Source organism: Pithys albifrons, chromosome 4, assembly GCF_047495875.1.
Source record: "Pithys albifrons albifrons isolate INPA30051 chromosome 4, PitAlb_v1, whole genome shotgun sequence".
NCBI classification, from domain to species: Eukaryota; Metazoa; Chordata; class Aves; order Passeriformes; family Thamnophilidae; genus Pithys; species Pithys albifrons.
Window position 1 is genome coordinate 92888460 of NC_092461.1, and position 21755 is coordinate 92910214.

At 37.5% G+C, this 21755-nt stretch overlaps 1 protein-coding gene across 2 annotated transcripts in view; it reads right to left on the minus strand.

Moving 5' to 3' along the window:
* Positions 1-21755, minus strand: part of GABBR2 (gamma-aminobutyric acid type B receptor subunit 2) — a 482477-nt gene that overhangs the window by 194006 nt on the left and 266716 nt on the right. For both annotated transcript variants that reach the window (XM_071555005.1, XM_071555006.1), the window contains exon 8: positions 8250-8310. In XM_071555005.1, coding sequence (XP_071411106.1) covers positions 8250-8310 — 61 coding nt within the window. The remainder of the gene's footprint in view (positions 1-8249; positions 8311-21755) is intronic.

Genomic DNA, 21755 nt, shown 5'->3' on the forward strand with positions numbered 1-21755 from the left:
TCCTGGGCAGATTTCCAGCCTACTGTCTGCTCCCTGTTATTGTTGCTACACTTCTAGCAGCACCCCTGTTGGTCTGTTTAAAACTAGCTCAGGTAAAACAAAACAAGCTACCATGACAACCAGCAGCTGCAGTATCAGCATATCCTTTCAGTGCTGCCTGCCTGGCCTTGCAATTTCTATCTGCACCATACAGCTTGCTCAAAATAAGGTGGCTCTAGTAATGCCACATACTTAATCCCATTAAGCTTTTTTTGTAAGTAATGCCCTAAGACCCCAAACAATTTCTATAGCCCTTATCCATCCTTTCTCCAGTTTGACAGCACATGTACACAACTTAGGTACTTGAATCTCAATACATTATTCCATGTTTTTTACTTTTTATAAAAACAAACCAAATGAACACAAACTCTACTAGTAAGTAATACTATCAGATTACAAGAGGAATAACTGGCACAGGAGGAAACACTGCTGCTAGTAGGTATGGAACAGAAGAGAAATTGAACAGGAATTGAGTCGTAAACAATCTGACAGTAAAAGCAGAAAAGAGATATAAACACATATTAAAATACGGTTTCATCTGACAGAGGACTGTTATAAAGGTGCCTGAGATACTAATAATAAAATAACAGGTGATATTCAGTGCAGGTAAGAGACAGTGTAACATACAGGAAAAATGAATATCAAGTATACAAATGTAGTGGTTGGTACTAATTAATTAATAGAATTCAGGATGATACCTTGGACTTACTGTGGCTATTCTTTTGGAAACACTAGCACTGTGCTCACCTGTGGCCAAAGAGGCAAAGAGTGTGTCAGAAGAGAATATTGGGAAATCAATTAAAATAATAACAGAAAGGTCATTCAGAAGTGTGAGGTATGGCAGAGGATGTTTCAGAGATATATGCGGCTCTTGTTAAGCTCTCACAGAAAGGAAATAAAGTATCAGGAGAGGTAGAGGCTTATTAGAATTACAGAACAACTTTAACGTGATGAAAAAGCTAAATGGATGACAGACTAGCATTTTTAAAAAGACTCATTGATAAGAAAGATCTGTAAAACATGAATGATGCATAGAAGTCAGACACAATTACTCATTGCTCCCCACATTACAAGAAGCAGGGTATGCCCAACAAAACTGTAAGACAGTTGATTTTAAAAAAACAAATAAACAAACAGATGGAAGGGCTTTAATCCTTACATGCATAATTATTTAGTGAAACTCATTGCCAGCAGAGGTGTTGAAGGCCAAAAGTATAAATGGACTCATGAAAGATATGACAAATTTATAGATGATAAATCCACAAGGAATTGTTAAACGTGACAGTCCAAAGACACTTTCCAGCTCAAAAAGTCATGAAAACACTTGCCTTTGGGAAGTCAGAGTGTAAACCAGAGAAAAATATTTCTATATAGACCTGTTCTGATACAGATACCCATAACATATAGAGTCATCATATACTTGGGAAAATCCCAGCTTCAATTAACTTTCTGACTGAGGAGAACTATAGTTTTCACCTCTTTATATTTATGACCAGGCAACACGTAAATCCAGATAATGATTTTCACTATTTGTCCTGCTAAAATCTTGTACTACATAGAAAAAATAATCTACAGATTGATAGACCAGAAGACAAAAGGTAAGAGGCCCTGACACTGTAACCTATTAGCAGTTACAGTACTCACTTGGATGAGGGATCCAAGCCCCAGAGATTTACATTCAAATACCTCAGATTCGAAGGAAAGAAGAATAAACCAAAACAGATAACCAATGTTGGAAGAGCAATTAAATCTCATGTTTTCTCCTTACAAATAACCTAACCACTCGTCTAGGGTTTCATGCTTATCCTATGTCTCTTACTAGAAACAATACCAAGAAATACAAGTGGTATTAGTAGCATACAATGGACAAGTATTTGTAAATGGAGTGCCAGAATCACACACTGCAGAGGGGCAATGGCTCAAGATTAAATACAGCTGGCCTAGCAGAGAACTTGAGATGTAGTATAAGTCATGTGTCTGTCTCAAGACACAATGAATACGTCTACAGCACTTTGGATGTCTGTTTAATTTTTTCTTCAAAATTTCCAGAGGTAGAAATTTTACGCACTCTCCAGTATTTAAACATCCTTTTCATTAGAAAGTTTTTCCTAACATTTGGCTCAAATCTCCACTGCTACTATTCAAATCCCTTAATTCTCAGACAGACTATGAGGGCATGACAAGCAAAGGTTTTATCAGCAACTGTCACGCATTTCAACCATCTTCTCTAAGCAGCCTAGATATTTTGCTTTTCACAATGAGGTATGGTTTAAATCTTCTGTCATCCCCACCACATTTTTCTTAAATCAGCACTGGACATAGTAGTTAACTATGGCCTTTTGGCACTGGGGAAATTAAAAGGATACTGTAATTTATACATCCCAGGGCAGAAATTTTCTTTTTTTTTACCTTTTTATGGTTTTGCTTATTCCCATTCAGCCCAGAACCCACAGTAATCTCTAGTTCTTTCTATGTAACTATGGCCTAGTGAATTGCCTCCTGTTTTTTATTTGTAGAGCAGTTTACTCCCAGTATATCTAAAATATGGTTTGAATCAGTGTTCTAAATGACGAGGTATAAGACAGGATAATACCCACAGGTTTTTGTACACCACAGTTCAGACCACCAGAATGAGCTAGTATTGAAACATCTGGTAGAATTTTAAAAAATGTTATTTAGGGGGAATTTCAGTTGTGAAGGACATATTAAATGTTCCATGTAGTCACCACTAACTGCCCTGGAGCTGCAAAAAGAGATTTGGAGTGGGGTGGGTTGCCATCACATGTGTGGTGTATTGGACAATTGCTACAAACCACCATGGGTGCTGCTTAACAGATTTAATTTGACAGGGTTTAATTTTAGCAGGACTTACTTGGACAGGACTTAGTCTGATACAGTTACAGGTTGGGCAAAGAAGTGATTGAGAGCAGCCCTGCAAAAAAGGACTGGGGCCGATGGTTGATGAAAAACTCAATATGAGCCAGCTGTGTGCACTCGCAGCCCAGAAAGCCAAACACAGTCTGGGATGCATCAAAAGGAGCGTGACCAGCAGGTTGAGGGAGGTGATTCTCCCTCCATTCTGCCCTCATGAGACCCCACCTAGAATACTGTGTACAGTTCTGGTGCCCCCAAAATAAGAAGGACATGGAACTGTTGGAGCAAGACAAGAGGAGGGCCAGAAAGTTGATAAGGGGGCAAGAGCACCTTCCCTATGAAGACAGGCTGAGAGAGGAGGGGCTATTCGGTCTCCAGAAGAGAAAGTTGCATGGAGACCTCACAGCCTTCCAGTATCTGAAGGGGGCCTACAAGGAAGCCAGAGAGGGAATCTTCAGCAGGAACTGTAGTGATGGGACAAGGTGAAATGGCTTCAAACTGAAAGACAGTGGGTTTGGATTAGATATTAGGAAGAAATTCTCTACTGTGAGGATGGTGAGGAAAAGGATGCCTAGAGAAGCTGCGGTTGCCCCAAACTTGGAAGTGTTCAAGGCCAGTTTGGATGGGGCTTTGAGCAACTTGATCTAGTGGAAGGTGATCCTGTTCATGGCATGGGGGTTGGAACTAGATGATATTTAAGGTGCCTTTCAGCCCAAACCACTCTTTGATTCTATAAACTGATCACTAAGCTACAAATAACAGTGGTCACTAATATATGAACAGTTACAATCTAACTACATTACTCATATGGAGATAAAATGGAGTCCATATGGTACAGCAATAAGTCTACCAAATACACATTCCTGTGATTACAGTCATGATCTCCAGTTAGAGTATGTCAGACGTAAGCTTTCTGACTCCTTAGTTAACATGGTGATCTTTTCCAGAAGGCTCCAGGTCAGAGTCCTCTGTCCAGGATAATCAGCACACTGTTTAATTTATAACCACATTGTTCATTACATGGCTCTAGCAATTATTTATTGATCACTACTCAAATTCTGCTCAACCAACAGAATTCTGAATTTCTTTATATATCTTTTCCCAAAGTTCATTTCCAGGTATTTGAAGGTACTCCTTAATCTCAAAAATATCTTAATATTTATAAGAAAATCTTATTCTGATTTTTTAAATTTTCTGCAGAAGCAGTGAAATATGAATCCACTGAATGAGGATATTTGACACAACAGTTTCCAGATATATATCTCTAATTTGAGTTTTGAGAGTTGTTACTAAATATTTTCTGTTTCTTGGATTATATTCCTTCAACATTATCACAGCAATAAAATCCACAGACTGGTTCTTTGGGGTATAGGCTGGACAGATGTTAAATATTAAAAAATTATTCAAAGGCATTTAGTGTCATGACTTAAATGAACCTTTATAGAAGCAAGGACCAACAGTAGTTAAGAGTATGCTGGACTGTATTTAGAATAATAGAATGAAACTTTTCCAGAATTGGATTGATGTCCCTGGAGAACAAGCTGTTGTATCTGTGGATGATTCTGGAGAATTTCTAATGTCTACTTCACTGAAGCAGTTAAGGACAGCAAAAAGAAAGAACTAACTAGATAAATTGAGGGTCCAGGAAAGCAGTCCTGGATTCTCGTGTACCTTCCCCTTGACTGTAGAGTAGACATTTGTCTATTTCTTTTGACTAAACAGAGAAGAATATCTGGGGCTTTTTTTTTCTGCAGAAATTCAGTACAACTCTAACAAATACCATATTACCCTGGCTAAATGAGTCAAAACACTTAAATTCTTCCCAGAAAGACACAGCACGTGACCACCCCACTTTCTTAAAAATTTCTCAATGTGCAGTACAACAGACTTTTGTTCCCATCTACATGAAGCACAACTTACACACATTTCAATGGTATTTGCTTACTAATAATCTGTAATTTTTCTTTTTAACCTATTGCAGTGGAGATGCCTCTTAGGTTTTCTCTAATGCCTGACATAAATAGGAGTCTGACTGAAAGCAAGGTGCCTTTTAGGCTCCAGTCAGATTAATCAGAAAGAACCTCCAAAGTGAAACATTTCTAAGGACAAGTATAGATCTGTTCTTGAAGCCTCCTGTATCCCAGCAATCTACAATCTCAGCTTCATTACTGCCCTCCCTGCTCCTTGCCATGCACACAACAGTTATCAGGACTCTCTTTCAGCTCTCACTGTACAAAAGATTTTTGCTATCTACTTCAGCTACGTTTGCCTGTGAGAGTAGTCTTTTAATTGCTTATGTAGAAAAACTGCCATTCATTTGGAAGGATGCCAGCTTCAAACACCACTTGGATACCTGAGCTAGACTGACAGTCTGCTCCTTACTTACCAGGTAGGAGAAGAAAATGCTATTACATGTGCTTTGTATTCTTTGTTGCATACTAAATCATTCCTGTGTGGTATGCATGATCTAAAAAGCACTAAGCAGTTTGGTCACAGCTATCTCTGACACCATCTGCTTGACCTCATGCAAAAGTAAGAGACTGATCAGCAGCTGAAAAAGAGGCATGACTAGCATGAGTTTGGGAATAACTGTATCTAGATTCAGTATTAAACCAGCTATTCAAAATTTCATCAAAATTTCAGTGTGTCAGGCATGCTGCAGTACGCCCCTGAACCCTCACAGGCTGGTTTTCCCTTGCTTCTGGGAAGCATGGCTGGATGCTTTATCCATAACTAAAATGTCTGCAGATAGTCTCATTAAAAAAAAAATCCAGCAAAGAAAAGAAAATGTAGCTCCCAAGTCTGCCCAGATGATTTTCTACCCTAGAAAATGAGGATCAGAGGTTTTGGTCATATTCTGATAACCTCATCTGCTTTATTTGTCTGCATTGAATTATTTGTGACAATTGTGATAACTTTCATTCAAATTGTTAAAAAATGTATAAAGAAGTGTAAATGAAAAATTAACTCGAGGTATTCTGGTTATTCCCAATTATTATCTTAGGTTAATAAGCTACTAATACATTTAATATATGCTATATTCATAATTACAGCTAATCTTATAAAAGTATTTACAAGACATCTTTGATGTGGTTTTTTTTCCTTGAAATCATCATGACTTGTATTAATTAAAAAAAAAAAAAGTTTAACCAATGAGTTCAATATCTGTCCTATGCTTGATAGCACCTAATAGCAATAACTACAAAGGAAAGGCCCATTTTCCATTTTAAGTACTGGACTTAATTAACTTCTTTACATTATTAGGAACTTTCCCAATAGTCCAAGAATTATTAAAAGTTAATGAGAATGTTTCAGAAAGCTTCCTAACCAATAAAGGATCCTTTGAACAAAATAATAATTTCTACAATTATACAACAAGTATTGAATACAAAAGCTTTGAATAAAAGCACTACCAATAAAAGAACAGGAAAAACCCCTGTTAATAGTTAGAAAATCATGTGTAGTTTAAAAAAAGATAACTTTAAACTTTGTTGTTATACTGTTCCTTTTTTCAATTTCTCATACATTTTTGTACATTCTTTTAATTTCCAAAATGAATGGGAAACTAACCAAAACTTGAAACCAGCCTTAAGATGTGTTGACAGACTATTGCTGGGATGAGAAAAAATCCAGCCCTTCTCTGGCATTTCTCCATAGGATGCCTGAGTTATTTTCTTCCCGTAGGCTAATTGGAAACCTTTTTTTTGATTATCAAAATTCTGAGTATGTGCCTGAATCAGTTCCGAAATAGTAATTTTGTAATTGCAAGGAATTATAAAACGGGCAGCTGTCTCTTATGTTCTTATTAATCAAACAGGACTTTAACTAATGGTAATGCCACTGGTGTTAAATAGTGTGCGATACGAAACTTAAAACATAAAGAAACTCAATTTCAATGCTTGGAAATAAAAATCAGTATAAAATCAGTTATCCTGGACTTACATTGCTCCTCCAGATTAGTTCAAAAGATGCATGTCGCACCCCCCCGCCCCAATTCCCAATCACATCCCTAATGTGCAGAAAGCATGTGCCAAACTTTCTTCTCTCTCAGATGTTCTAGAAGGGTATATGTAGCTGCTTTAGTCATAATGCATAAGAGGTCCTTCAGACTTCTAAGGAACAAGCACCTCTTGTAAAAATTTTCTCATGATTCTTTCATGTGGCTGTAAACACTGCTATTATGAAAAAATGGGGTTGGGGGAAAGAAGAGGAAGCAATCAATATTTATCACTACCGTTGAGCAAGAATTTCTAAATTATATTACCATGAGATGATGTCTGCAAAGTTTCAGTGGGTTGAAATGCTTCCGGAAACAAGAGTTAATAGGATCAGTTATAGCTGTGAAGGCAAGAGCAATCCCCAAGATTGCTTCAGTAATTTAGAATGAGTAACAGATCCCCTCGAGAGCATTGCTGTTCATTAATAATAATGCCCATACAGCAGACAAGTTCTGTGTAAAGAATGAGCCTTTGTAACTTGGTCAGCAGGATTATGTTTAAAGTGATCTCCTGAAAACAAAGGGAGTACAACTTCTTTCTCACGCGTTGTCTGAAAAGAATTTGCCAGTTTACTACTACTCTCCCGAGACCGTCAAAATGCAAACATCTCCAATTTTATCTCAGCCCAGGAAAAAAAAATGAATTGCATTCTATAAATTGCAGAAACGACTATAACATGAATCACAATTTCTGCAAAAAACTCTCCCAGCAAGCACCTCATCCTGGCTGCAAATGGCCTCTGACAAATGCCTGCAGCTGCATTTGTGGTCTCTGCTGCTGAGACCATTCCCTGCAGGAGCAGCTCAGGCTGAGAGGATGCAGCAGGCTTGGTAAGTTGCGCTGTGGAGTGTGTTGCCTTCAAGGGATGGGGTCAGCAGTTTGTGTCCTCTGCACGCTGAGGGACTGACTCCCGAAACAAGTTTTATCAGGCAGTTGCAGAATGTCAAAAGTGAGTCTTCAGAGAGCACAAACACAAACTTGACAGAGCGTAATCACAAAAATCCTCTCTAAATTCCTCTTCAGATTTGGTTTTCAGAAACAACTGGATTAGGGAGTGAGTGATTAGCTGACTAGTAGGGTTTTTCAAACAGCTGTTGGTTGTTAAAGATCAGTAGTTTCTATAAATCTGTGGACTGTGGTTAAGAAAAATACTTGGAAATACCTCACATAACTCAAGGTTCAGAATACAGTGTTTTAAACAGATAACAAAAACTTAGTAAGTACCTGGCCACATCTTCTAAGCAGTTCATTGTATATATTTAAAACATCCTGAAAAAAGTGTAACTAACAAGTTTGAAACCGTATACATAATTATAATGAAAATTGTTTGCAACCTACCTTGGAATTGCGTAAATTTGATGGTTCCCATCCTCTCACCATTTCTGAAAACAACTTCACCCTAAATAAAATAAATAGATACCTTAAAAAATTTATAAATATCTCATAATATAGTTTCATTGAGTTTTTCCATTAATTATTAAAATTACCAAAGTAATATTTAAGCCCTGAAGATAATTCAATCAAGGTCAAAATAACTCAATTAACAACTCCTTAAAGCTTTTTTCCACAGATTTCAAATGGCCAATGCTACCACCCACTTGCATGGATGGAAATGGAAGTACAAGAAAGCCAGTAACTTACTGAATCTCAGACAATGAGAGATATGCAATCAATCAATTGTCATGGTTTGACTGTTTTTATTAAGGATATGTAAATCTATCAAAGATCATGCAGGAAAATCACTCTCCATTTCATTCATTACACAGTTCTCAACAGCTATTGATCATATTTTAAATATTTATCCTACTAGATTATGGATACCAGTAATTCTTGTGGCTTGACTTTGTACTATACCAACATGTATGTCCTAGTATTGATTTTAATCATAATGTCTTTAAGTCGGTGCTACTGTTTGTGGTGCTACACATTGTTATTTCTCCATATAATGGCCACGTAATGCTGCAACCTCCTCACATATCCCTAGGAAATACTCCCATCTTTCATGCCATCTTTCTGGATTAAATTAAGAAAAGATCTTGTTAAATTTCCTCCTTACTTCAGCTGTTTCATAATTGAGTATGAAAGAAGAGCATTTCATTCATTTATGCTAAGAAGTATTTTTAATATTTTGAACCTGTAGCGGAGGGCTGAGTGCTGTCAAGATAGATTGCTGTTCTACTGTGTCCCAGGTTTGGTTTATTAATATCATCTCCATTAATCTTTGTTTTGGCAGACATCAGGGTAAAAAAACCCCAACAGTAAACATATAAGGCTACAACACATTTCTCAGTACAAGTCTGCCCCTTTTTGGATAATCCTTTCTGGTTACTGAAAAGATGCACTGAAGGCCTCTGAATTACTGAAATCAGGAACACAACAGATTGCAGTACAACACACTCACCCTCCATTTCCTGCAAGCCACAAAACACCATTTCCCTTTGATAACTAGAAGAAGACACCCTTAAGTAAGTGTAAGCTACCTTGAGCTAAGCCTTAAAAGCCAAAATCTGTGTCTAAAAGAGAGCAAGAGAAGTGAATGCTGGTAATGGGAGGGTTTCTGGTGACAGATGTAGAAGGACACAGGAGCCACGCCTACTGAAATCCAGTTGAGAGAAGACTCATTTAGTGGCTCCTCCAAAAGAGAACATAAAACATTAACAGGCAGATTTATGCATGCATCTTATCAGCCTTCAACCAGATCTCTTTGTGCTTTATTTAAAGTAGCAGATGTTTGAATAATAGATATTACTAATACACACATTAAGCTCTGACACTACAAAAGCCAATCTTAGTACTATTTTGTCTTTTTTTCTTCACCACTTACTCCAACCCAAGTGCAGTACAGACTGCAGCCTATGGTGTGACCCATCACAAAATCTAGATCTTATGAAATCCATGGGAATATAGCAACAGGCAAAATCCTCTTTTACATTCCATTATTAGGCATTACTTAGGCATATTTAGATACTTATTAGCAAAACAATCAGTGGTTGTATAGACAAGAAGTACTGTATTGAAGAAAATAATGGAAGGAATGTTAAAACTAACATCTTCAGAACATGATGATTCAAAAAATATTTCCCCATCAAGTAAATATTTTATTTCAAGAGATGTAAAATAAAACCTCTGTCCTGAATGGGCATTTGTAGCAACTGCAAAAGTGAATAACTTGCACTTAGAACAAACCACATATTTTACTATATATTAAATAGGTAATTAGCAAAGCTTTCTTTTCCATTACACACAACAGAGACCAACACTGCTATCTTAGTGCCTATTTTTTTCTCTTCAGTCTACCATCTACAATTTACTTTCCTTCTTTACTAGTTACAAAACCCAATGCCAGAGTAAATTCCAGTTCTATCACCAATCTGCCCAACTTTTAGCTGTGAATAGGCATGTTGACATCAGCAATGACTCTTGAAAAGTTGATGGGAAGGATATAGAAAGTATGTGGCCTGGAGACCAATAGACAGCAATGTGAACAGAGGGTAGAGAGAATGAGCTCATTCTGGCACAGTGTGGCACCCCTCGTATGTACAGCCACCACTTCACACAGTGAGTGTCCCCGTTTGTTTGCCCCAAATATATCCCAGTATTTGGGGTTCATTGCAGCTGTATAACTCATCATGCAGCCTTACATAGGTGTCCTTTATTCAGTTTTCCAAAATGTACAACCACCCCATAAACAATACTAGGCTCACATTGCATATTAGGTGGCTTGGACAACAGAAATACAGAAGCTTATGTTGTAGCTTTTCCTTTTCTTGTTGTTTGGAGGTTTTTGTTTTGTGTTTTTGTTGTTTTTTTTTTTTTTTTTTAATACATCTCTGAGTCCAGCTGCTTTTCCTGTAATTGTTTTGGCTTTTTCTTTCCTTTTCTTTTTTTTGGCTTTTTTTTTTCTTTCTTTTCTTCTAGACTTTTTTCCCCTAAAAAAGCTACAGTGCTTGAATGTCCTTTACAAATAATGCAAAGCATAACTGGACCAAATATTCCAGCAGCATCAGCCTCACAATTACTACATACAAGGACATCATCTCCATGTTTCTTCTGTCATCATCTTCTCTGAGGTCTATTTTACAAGTCTAACATTGATTTATGTACTTTGTTATATAGAATAACTCTTTCATCTCCTTAATAAAAAGACAATCTCTACCCTTCCTGGATGTACAATTTTCATTTTTTATCTTGAATTGATATTCCTTAAGTCCTCTATTTGTGGTCAGAATAAGAAGTCTGCATCATCTATTCACACTTACAAAGTATTACCCAGCATAAATTTTATTTCAGACACGTGGGACTTCCCCTGCCTTTATAGCAGTTAGTTAGTTGTCTACACTTGGAAGCAGCTGTTTACTGTACTTGTATATGTTTTTTTCTGGATAAAATGTAGATATCTTTGCTATATTACAAACATGTCATTAAGCTCTTTTTGAGCTGTGGAGCACTAGCATTTACTGGAACCTTCTTTGCATTATCTCTCACAGTATTATTCTTCAGCTTTGGACACGGGCCCATGCCAAAGTTAGAATTCCTTCATTCTTCATACACCAAAATCCACAGCCAACACATTTTTTTTTTATTCATGTCCTTACTTTTCTTCATCCTTTTCAAGCAAACCAGAGTTCAGAAGTTTCTTAACTGCTCTCTTAGTCAGGGCCAGTTCTGCACTTTGACTACTGTTTGATTAACTGTGTATTTTCTCCTGCAAAGTGTCTTAAATATGGGAAATAGAGAAATAAATATATAGCATTTACTTCATGATTATCGGTACTATACCTGCAAAAAAGGTCTGCTTTAGACCATTTTTATGTCCTTCTCCAAGAGTCTTCCCCCACAATTATTTATTCAAATGTCTATTATATATTTAGCTTATACTTGGTATCTTATTGTTGGTTTAAAATGTCCTAATTATATATTCAAGCTAAATTAATAACACAAATATCCCTTCATCAGAGCAAACACCATGAGTATGTTAACAGAAATATCACAGCTGCACACAACACAGGACTCTCCCATCAATGTTTTCCAATGGGCCAATGCATTTCAGGACTCTACCTCAGGTCCACTTCAGTGTCCAGGAATCTGGGCTACTCTGTCCTATAGGGAAGTCATCTCCCCGTATAACAGTGTTTTTTTCCCTGAAATGTTGCCTACAGTCAAACCAGCTCCAAAAGTAAACTCAGCCACTTTTGGGTTACTTGAGTAAGATACTTAATATCAAGTAAACCATCTAAATAAATGCATGCAGAAATACCTGAAAAGCAGTGGGAGAACTATGACAATTGAAATTATATTTCTTTAAAATTTTATATATTTTTATATACTATTTATATAATCCATAAAATTTAAACTGTCTCTTTAAGTTCTGTGACATCTGCTAAAATCAAGGTGCACTTCTGAACCTGTAGTTTCCATATGGCACTACATCCAATAAAGGCAAAAGCCAAGGAGGGTGAAACATCACAGGACAGGAAACCCAAGAGCTTGCTAACACCCAGAGGGCAGATATTCCCCTCCCTCATTGCTCCTAGCTGCACAGTTCTACAGCGACCTGTTGGTAGCTCAGCATTCATCAGGCCACTTTCGTGAGCTCTAGTGGCCTATTAAATCAGCAAAATGTACCTCTTTATTTTTTTTTTTATTTTGTATTGTTTCAGCAACTGGGGGACATGTTTCTGCATTGTCAAAATCAGAGCCAGCACAAAGAAGCCCTGGAAGGATGGAGTTGCTAGCAGAAAGAATGAGGAGGAAGGGATCAAGACACCCTTTGTTAGTCCCAGATCCTTTCAGAAGACTTTCTGTGTTATCATGCAATTCACACAGCCCACTACTCACATGTTGCACTTGGTTTACTCATACAGGACTCCTTAGCTACTGAACATGCCTTCCCTGAGATGCACAAAACAGTAGGCTGGCATTCTGTGGGTCTTGGCTCTGCAACTTCACAGCCTCTTCCACCCTCCCAATGATCATGTCCGAGACAGCAGTGTATATAGAGAACGGAAATATCATTTAGTCTACCCAACAGGTTTTTAGCTTTGCAAGTATAAGCTCACTTCTGAAACAAAACAGCAAGCTTCCAGCTGGGGGCAGCTTGTGCACAACTCTTCTTTTTTCAATGTACTCACATCACTCATTTGCCACAGACAAAGGGCTAAGCACGGGAGATGTAAGCAATAGAGGATATTAGGGAGACAGCAATAAAGTTGTAACCCCTTCTGGGATAAAGGGGTAACGGTCATCTTTGGATCAATGAGAGGACAGCAGAAGGCAGAGGGTAATGAAAATGAAAATGCCCCATATAAAACAACAATGCTCCTGAGTCCATGATTTTATGTTTAGACTGCTGTGAATAAAATATTTCTAGAACATTTGATCAAAGCAGACGCAGTGATTACTGCTTTTCAAGCCTTGAGATTACTTTCAGAAAAGGTGGGTTTTTTCCAAAATTTTCAAGATTGAAGATTAAAATTTGAAATAGTTTATTATCCAAAGGGATGTCTTTTCCCTGACTCTCTTAGGGCATTTTCTAAAAGCTTTGGTAACTGGTGTGTGGAGCGCATCAGCAGCCAAGCAGCTCAAAGAGCAGGGTGAAGCACAGCTAAAAATCTGGTCTTTGCTATCATTTTCTAAATGAAGCAATACCACCATTCTCATCTAAACAGAAACTTGTGTTCTAGCTATGATAGAGCAGGCATAAAATAGCAGTGTAATGTGCTTACTTAGCAGGCATAAAATGATTACTTACATGCATTATCTGTCAGCACCACAGCAAACATGCTGTGTATGCTTAAAAAACATATCCCAAAACAAGTAAGTTTCCCAAAGACAAAAACATGGATTCTGGAGGAAAAAAAAGTATGGACTTTTTTTGAAGAAAGATACATTGTTGGAACAGAGTGGCCCAGAAAAAAATATTTCTGGTAATCACTACAGTAATGGAAAAGAAGAATACAGAATTGACATTCACCAAATCTCATAATATTGGAACCAGGAGGCACTTATCCATTAGGACTTTGGTCTAAACCAGAAAAATCAGTGATATTTTTCACATTGTTCCTCTGCACAGCAGCTAACGACCTTCTGAAATCTGTACTGAGTGAGGATTGCTTATTTGTTTCATTTAGAAACAGAGGACTGGGAGGTAAGCCAGCCTACTGGCCTCATGGGACACTTCACATAGTCTTATTCAGCTTCTGTGAACTCTTGGTAGTCAGAAAGGTAAATCAGCATTATTTCAGAGATCAGGAAATAGTCATGATTTTTAAATAAGTTACAGATACTGCTCTCACATGAGTGAAGTGTGGGATAAGCAGATGTACAGATTAACATCAGAGGCCATTTGGAAATAAAGAACACAGTACAGAGAGATGTAAGTTCCTTTTTTTCTTTTCTCCCCAAGGGAAAAACAGTTCTGGACAAAAATATCCACCAATTTTAATAAGAACATGGGCTTGGTGTCTCATATTTGCCTAGATCTTTGTTAGCATCAGCTGATTTAAGTAGTCTGTGGCATCGGCCCATTGTGCTCTGCTGTGGCGCTCATCTACCTTTACAGAATAAGTAATAGAGTTTCTATAAATTAAAAAAAAAAACAACCTGGAAACCCCTGGTTGCCTTAGTATATCTTGAATTAAAATCATTTCCCAAAACCAAGTTTCTTAAAAAAACAGTCTACACTGTGCATCTTATAATACCACGAATATCATGTTAGGAATGAGTTGTATTCCACAGCTGGACTGGAAGAAATGACAAGTGAAGACCAACACCTTAAGTTTCAAGTTCTGAGAAAAGGTGATCAAATACAACAACATCTTTATGTGCCTATCATTCACATACATCCTGAATCTATGATTATGTGAAAATACAAAGTATGGAAGTCTAACCACCATGGTTTCATCATGTGGCTGCTTCACTCCCTCCTAAATAAACAGTTCCAGTCTATTCAGGCTCATGTTCAAAGGAGAGGGGACTTTTGTTTTTCCTATCTGCACTCTCTAAGCCTCTTTTAAAATTTTATGTTTATTTCCTGGCAAAGGCTATCCATAACTCAAACACAGATGCTCTTGCCATGTAGAAGGGTGCCTTTATTTCTAACTAAGATTTTGCTATCTGATCTTTACCATCTTTTGGGAAGAATTTCATTTCCCTTTTCTTTTTTCAGGGAAGTGAAAGAATCAGATGGGGAACAGAATTTCTTTGAAATTTCTTCCCTCCATTTCAGCAGCATCCTCTACCATCAGTTTTCATTGCATAAAAGTGTGCTGTTGCCAGCACAATAACATAAGCCCAGACTAAGCTGCTCCATTAGATTAGCATTTAGATGCATCTACACAATTTTACACAGCTATGCTGAAATGAGACAGCACAATCATAGCATTCCTTTCAGCACAGCAAGCAAAAGCAACATTTACGAACATCTGAGCACTCCGTTTACACACAGAAGCAAGTCTAAGGAAATAATCTTCATGACAACATACCAGCAATTCATAAGCACGTAAAAATGTGGGAAAAGGGATAGTATCCAGGATATCATGCATCAAACAGTAACACACTTGTTCACCGTTGCAGCTGATGATGAAACCTTTATGCTTTGTCACTCATTAATGTGCTTTTGCACATTCATTTGGACTTATGGTCAGCACAAGGTAAAGCAATTAGATGCTCTTTTTACCATTTTTATGGCCATATAATTTTCATGCAGTGATAGAGGTTTTTTTGTAAAGAAGTTTGGGTTTTTTTCCAGTGATATTTTTTTGTGAGTCGTCTCTTTCAGTGATCAGAGAAGCTCTACACTGGACATCATTAGTGGTCCTAGGTTTAAAAGCATAGCATGAAAGTAATTAAAATGAAATATACACTTGACAAACTTTTTGGCAAGTTTTTTTTTCTGAATACTTTGTGAACAAAATGACAGGCAGTGGAATGGTTTGCAACAAATGCTTTCAAGGCTGGTGATATATGTAACTGAGGGCTGACTGCTGGTATTTAGCCAATTTCCTAATATGTAGTTGGCCCTTTGAAGCATGAGAAAAATAATTCCTTTACTCTAGACTCAATTTCTTCCAGGAATGCATAAAAACATTGATGTAAACAACCTGTCTTTCAAGGTGGCAAGAAAAAAGGAAACAGTCTGCAGTGCTGGGACTAGGAACTCAAGCCCTTTCAAATGTGTATTAAAAAGTAAATATGAACTGCTGAGGTGAATTTCAGAATTGTTCTTATGAGATTGAGTCCCTGATGATTTCGGTTTCCAGCTCTGTGTGTCTGTACAAACAGCATACCAGCACATTATATTCTACCACCATGGTTTTTTTCCCACTGCTTTCGTAAGAATGAATCAGAAGAGATGGCACAAAGCCATTTAAGGTCGCCACATTAAGAAGCAGTTCCACCTCTTTAACAGTACAGTTTCAGATGATGTTCTGAAGTAATTTCTTCCATTTTCTTTAAAATACATTAATCTCAGCAGAGAGCAGAGCCGTGCAGTCTGTATTTCATTTCTTCTTTTGATGACCTGAATGACTGCAAGAGCCACTGCCTCCTCTCCATGCGCTTCCTGCCCAGGCTCTGTCACATTGGCTTGACATAGGAGATTACTTTGTTTACTATGTTTTTTCCTAATGAGCAGGCAGTCTCTGTTATTATGAACAGAGTAGGCAGACTCTGTTATTAGCAAGTTCTTCACATCCCATGTACTACACACTGTCATTACCCATGTGCAAGTGCTGAGCACAGTATCTTCAGACTATTGTCTTTCTAAGGGAGCAACTTTAATTCAAGACTGCCTTAACAGGAAAGGGGAATTTAAAAGGGCACAAAACCCAGATAGCTTTACAAATCTCTTTTAAGTGTTAATACCCGTCAGTCTTGGATAATTCTTGCTACTGGCGAGAGAAAAGGCTATGATAGCAGCCTCATTCCCAGGGTTATACAGCTACTCTACATCTGAAAATTCCCTTGGAGGTAAAGTGTGAGCTGAGCTAACCAGGAAAGAACGTCTGAATCACCTAAAAGGTGGCTGTGTTTAGTAAACAGCCATCCGGGTCTAGAACACTAACACCGATTTCCCCTCTTTTTGCTTAGTACAAGCTCTTACAGAGGAACTGAAACTGTTTTAATTCAATACTCATAAAATGTTTCTAGTGATTAGAGGATTTTAAACTTTTCTTTTGCAAAGCAACTAAGGTAGTTCAAAGCACATGGGAACTGTCCAGGGCACTGACTTTCTAATACATGTTTCCCAATGACAGTCACTAAAATGGGTTTTATTTCAGAATAAAGCAACAATAATGCTTGTTCATCTAAATTTACAGGAAACTTATAACAGCCTTTTATTTTACGCTAGTTGTAGTTTCAGCTTTACTTGACAACTGTCAGAATTGCTATGACATTTAAGATAGCTATTTCTGTAAAGCTAAAAAGCCTAGGCTAAGCTATTGCTAACCCTAGAACTCTCAGAATTACTTTTCTTTAAAACTTCAGATTTTTGTCTATATTGCTATCACAAAGTACTCCTGAAGACAGCTGTGTTTGATGATAATGAAGTAGAAGTTTCATCCTCTTCCACTTCTTCAGCACTGCATCCCTCCAGGTGATGCTTTCATCAGCATCAAATTCTGAGTGAAATCTGCAGAGAAGAGCATTAGCATTGCTGAATACAGAGATTTGAACAGGCTTGGCAGTGGCAGGAAAGAGGTCTAACCAACATATTCCTAATAAAATCAAATTCAGCCCTTTTCGTTGTCTATTTTAATCCTTCAGGTTATTCTAAACTGTGCCAACAACCTGCAGAGAATCAGTGAGATATAATTGGCATAGTTTTGACACTTTAAAGATTCTCTATTTATATCCTTGTAGCAGTTTTGCTGAGGAAAGACGGCAGTGTCCAGGTTCTGCGTAAAACAGTCAGATCCAAAGAAGCTGAAGAGGTTCAGTTTGGTTTCTGAGTTGGGAGTGATCAGCGTCATATACCATTAGATCCTACACAACATAACAGCCTTCCAGCTGGCATATGTCAGAGCTCTCAAAGCTGTAGCTCTCTTCAGACTCCATAAAGCAATGCTTTGAGTAATGGTGTTACTTTGAGATCACTTTTCCTGCATTTCCAGAAGACTGAAGTTAAGTCTTACTGATACTTAATTATCTTCCCACTGTGATGAATGCGTTAAAAACTTCTGAGAAATATTTAACGTTTACAAATACATACTTTGTCTAAAATTAATTAAAAATCAATGCCATACTACAAATTTGAGACATATTTAGTCACTTAACAGAGAAACAGTGTATTTTTAAATGAAATATACTATTTGAAAACTCTTTAGGATTCCCTATGGACAAGTGATGGAGATGAAAACAAGACAACAGATAATTGTCTCCTCTTATCTATCTCACACTAGCTAATTTGCCATAATTAGAGTAAATGCAAGTTATCAGTAAAGTGAGTCCTTTTTTTTGGCTTTGTTCTAACTCAAGGTAGTGTTCAAAGTCTAGTTAATATGAAATAGCTAAGGACTAGACATCTCTCTCTCTTCCTACTCATGTCCTACAAGATTCCCACACCTAAGATGGTATCTACACCATGTCACGTAGACCAATCCAGATGCACCCAGGCAAAGGAACTGGTAAATCTACATTGGAAAGGAAGATTGGTTTTAGTCTGAAAGTACAATCAGATTCCCAGGCTACCAAGCTTGGTATAGTGAATCTGCTTTCTCAGCTCAGACACTAAAGAGCTGCTTCTGGACAAAATCCCAACCAGCCAACCAAACAAAAAAACCCAAACAAAAGCCCACAAAAACAACAACAAAAACCAGCAACTAAACAAACAAAAAACCCACCACCATCAAAACCAACCAATCAACAAAACAAAACAAAGCAAAAACCAAGCAATCCAACACCTTCCTGGGGTTTAAAAAAAAAAAAAAGGAAAAAAAGATTTGCATGTATCTTTAAGGTACTGCTCTAAGTTCCAGCTTCAGAGGAGCACAGGCAGAATCAGAGTCAGTAAATTTGGAAATGGAAGGGAATTACTACCCATCAATGCATCTGCATGGGGCTGTATTCATATCTAAGCTCTTGCAGTTATAAAACTCAGCATGGGGAGTTTTTTACTTCCATTATTTCCATCCGAAGAATGCTTCTGAACCTGAACCTTCTCATTGTTTTAAGCTTTCCTCTAGCTTTCAGGCTCCTCTTATTTTTGGCCATATACTTTTAGGCTCACAGTATTCTTGAGATGATCTTCCCCCCTGTTTTTTTGGCTGATATTTATGCAGAGAACAAGCAGTTCTTCACTCAGCTCAAAATACTAGGTATTCTCAGATCCAAAACAGGGAGAGAAAAAAAACCCAGCTTAGTTATCTTTCCACCACAAAAATTGGTACTATATAGGAGGTAGAGTTTTACCTGCCCAGTCTGAAATGTCTTTCTCATGCACAAAGTGTATAGGAACTTCATGTTCCAGAATATAGGCAGGGATTGAATTTCAGTGTCCTGAAAGTGAGACTGGAGATGAAGCATTCCTGGCTGCTGTTCCCTGAACCTTGGACACATAAACTCTCTTTAAATGCCTCTCTTATGTCTAAAGTAGACAGACTGATGCTCTCCTCTGATAATTTGGCAAACAACACAATTCAGTTATTTAATACTGAAGCGAATTTGAAATCTGTATATCTCTTACTTAGTTTCAATGAAAAGCCAAAAGAACAAATTTTAAAAGACATACAAAAAATGCTGGGAAATAGGAAAAAAATCACATAATTTTTTCCTATGGGGAACCCCCCTCCCCACCTTTCTACATATTTTTTAAATGTTGAAAATACTGATATTTGAATTTTGAAAAAATAAAAATGTGATCTATCAAAAGGCTTGTATGGTGGCAGAATATCACCCAAAAGAGCAGATAATCTTTGACTAGCTCATAACTGCATTCTTTAGAGAATAATAATGTACACAAATTTCCCTAATTTATATTCAGAAAGGACTGCACTCATTTGAATAAAAGGTGAGGCTTCGTTTCCCTCTCAACAGTGGTACCCCAGCCCCACAGCCCTGAATCATGCTGAGCTGGGCTGAACCACTGTCAGAGCGAAGCAGTGCGCTCTAGCAACTGAGCAAGCCCATGCCAGTGCAAATCCACTGGGACCACTGCTAGCAGCACCTCAGCTCCTGTTTAAGGAAGTCCTGAAACTGTTCTGCAGAGAGTGCTGAACTGATTGTAAGCTGAGATCTTTGAAGGCAAGCACAGAGACCCAGCCCTTGCTTTGCCCATTTTTCTATTCTTAGGGAAAGAGAAGGTTGCCTCATACTCAAAAGCCTCCTCACCTTATCAGTTTGGCTGATTTCTTCAGCCCTGTTCAAGGTATCTCAGACCTTTAGGGTGTGGGAAGCATTATACTTAGAATAGGTATCACTGGAAAACAAAGAAACAATTGTTTGAAGATGCAGTACACTTCATTTTCTCACAAAAGATCCAACACTACAAGTTCTAAATAAGCACTATGAGTTGAAGCTCACGCTGACACCTCTGTAATTAAAGCATTTCAGCATCAGGCGCTTGGCTTCTTGGAGAGACAGCAATAATATCTAAACAGCCCGAAGGAAGACAAATGACAGATTCCATTATTTTCTCTGGCTATCTCCAGTATCGTAACCTTTTCCTTATCTTGGTCAATGCACTCACGCTGAATGGAACGGGACTAAATTTCTTTTTAATACCCTGACAAACTGCACTGCTCTGTACAATAGCAGCAAACCTTGCATTCACAGCTGCCCCCAAAAATCAGTTCTTTTTTTTAACACTTGCCATCAGTCATCTATGCTAATTGGCCAAGTGTGTGGCATGCCTATAGAGGATTAAATGTCCCAAAATAACTAATGAGAATTCTCTTATTTCATCAGTCTCAAATGAAAGTGGTGTTAGAATAAGGAAGTATTTCCTTCTCTGCCACTGGCATTCGATGAATATTTATGGTGTTTTTCACTATATTGCAGTGATGACAATGTTGAATTCCAGCTACAATGGGGATACAGCACTTAAAAGGAGATTCTGCTCTCTTTCTATCACTCATAAAAGGAATTAATAACTGCAAAACAGCTAATAAACAATTGCTTCTCAAATTAGTTCATATTTACCTTCAGATTCTAAGCTGCAAAAGGAATCTCTTAATTTGTTGCAATAACTATCTTTAAAAACACTTACAATGTGAACCCATTTATAAATATTTGTAAATCTATTTTATGCACAGCACTAATGCTGACTGATCAAAGTGTACGTAATTAATGGAGAAAAAAGTAATCATTGCAATAATGGAAATGTTATTAGCATATAAATTATGTTGTTTTCAAAACCTTAGAATACTTATATAAGGATGATACCATTTATTCCAGACCATTTTTCTGAAGCCAGTAAGCCAAGTCTTCCCTGGAAGGGCCATACTGGTGTGTCTCATGGTATCAGAAAAAAAATTTATGCTCTGGAGAGGTACTCGTAGGAAATGATTAGGAAGTTTCAGTGCAGATCTGGGTACCAGATGGTCCTGTTGGGCTATGCTACAGTCCACATTAGATAAAGGAATATGTTCAGCATTGTTTTTTAATCCTATTTCTCTCTCTTCTATTACCATCCACAACATAATATAACCCCTAGAGACAAAGAGAGCTTTATCTATCATGCTCTTTTTTTTCCTCGTCAGAAGTTTTCCCTCTCCAATGTGGCAGGGGAACTACACAGGAAGAGAAGAGGTGAGACATTTGCTGATGACAGTGGGATTTTTTTGAGTCAATGTATTCAGAAATGGAATTTTACTTACTAAACCCTGACAGTAATTTTTGTGGCTG